The 1,341-nt window shown below is 23.1% G+C and overlaps 1 protein-coding gene across 1 annotated transcript; it reads left to right on the top strand. All coding sequences in view use genetic code 6, as the record gives it.

The window, feature by feature from the left end:
- Positions 1-271: 271 nt before the first annotated feature.
- On the top strand, positions 272-615 carry TTHERM_002653498 (YgbB family protein; the record flags this gene model as incomplete). The annotated part of the gene is made up of 2 exons (XM_012795117.1): positions 272-475; positions 526-615. The coding sequence occupies 2 exons, from the start codon at positions 272-274 to the stop codon at positions 613-615; spliced, it is 294 nt and encodes a 97-aa protein (XP_012650571.1).
- Positions 616-1,341: the final 726 nt, after the last annotated feature.

The following is a 1,341-nucleotide window of genomic DNA, read 5'->3' as shown; positions in this document are numbered from 1 at the left end:
GAAGCAAGAGTCAATTAAAGATATTGAGTAAAGAGTAGGTATAGGTTATGATGTCCATAGGCTAGTAAGTGGAAGAAAATTAATTATTGGTGGAGTTGAGCTTAAGCATAGCAAAGGGTTGGATGGGCATTCTGATGCAGATGTATTAGTCCATTCAATTATCGATTCTTTGCTTGGAGCATGCAAGTATGGAGATATAGGAAAACTCTTTCCCAATACTCCATAATATAAAGATGTTTCAAGCTTGAAGCTGCTTGAAATAGTTAGAAAAATGATGGAAAAAGATTAAATTAAAATTATAAATATAGATGCTGTAATAATTGCATAGGCTCCAAAAATGGCTGATTATATAGTTTAAATGGAATAAAATATTTCTAATACATTAAAGATTGAATCTGATAGAATAAGCGTAAAAGCAACAACTGAGGATAAACTTGGATTTACAGGTAACCAGTAAGGAATAGCAAGTAAAGCTGTAAGTTTAATATAAAAATAATTTAATAAATCTACAAATTTTCAAAAAAGCTCTTTGCTTTTGTAAAACGAAAATCACTAATCAATAGCAACAGAAAACTAACTTTAAACAGTAAAAAGATAGCTAGATTTTAAATCTGATTCTGATTAATAGGCTTTAATCAATCCAAAATTAAAAAATAAAGATAAAAATGGATTAATTAATTTGATTTAAATCTCAAATTCTAAAAATCTGCTTTAAAGTTAAAAAGGAAGAATCATATTTTTAGTTGTTAGTTTTATATTAATTTAGTTGATATTATTTATTTTGTTTGTTTGATTCTTACTTTTGCAAAGTTTTAGAATATTTACTAGAAATTTTCATATTTTAGCTAGCACTCAATTCCATCAACACTCAAAAAATAAAATTAGGAAATTAGAAAATACTTTTTTTTAACATTTACAATAAATATATTAAATACAGATGAAATGTAATATATAAAATTTTTAAAAATTTTAATCAAAGATTGATATCGTTTTGAATTTGTTTATATTAATTAATTTAGCTTTTTTATTCTCCATCTTTTAAAACATTTTGCTCAATTTCTTAGTAATTGTAATTATCAACAATGGATTTTTTTTATGTTTCGTTATCTAATACAATGTTATTATAATTTTAATTTAAAGTTTGTAGTTCTTATTATTAAATATCACAAAAATTATTTTATTTTTCTATCTAAATAAATCTATTTTCATTGTCCAAAACAGTATTATTTTCACAGACTCTTTCCAAATAAGGGATATGTTTAATTTTTTTATAGTAATTTTTAGATTTATTTATTTATTTTTAAATACAATTTTATATTGGAAGAGTTATTACAACTGAAG

The sequence above is a fragment of the Tetrahymena thermophila genome, assembly GCF_000189635.1.
Source record: "Tetrahymena thermophila SB210 genomic scaffold scf_8255782, whole genome shotgun sequence".
Classification (NCBI taxonomy): Eukaryota; Ciliophora; class Oligohymenophorea; order Hymenostomatida; family Tetrahymenidae; genus Tetrahymena; species Tetrahymena thermophila.
This window is presented reverse-complemented; position numbering and strand designations above follow the sequence as displayed.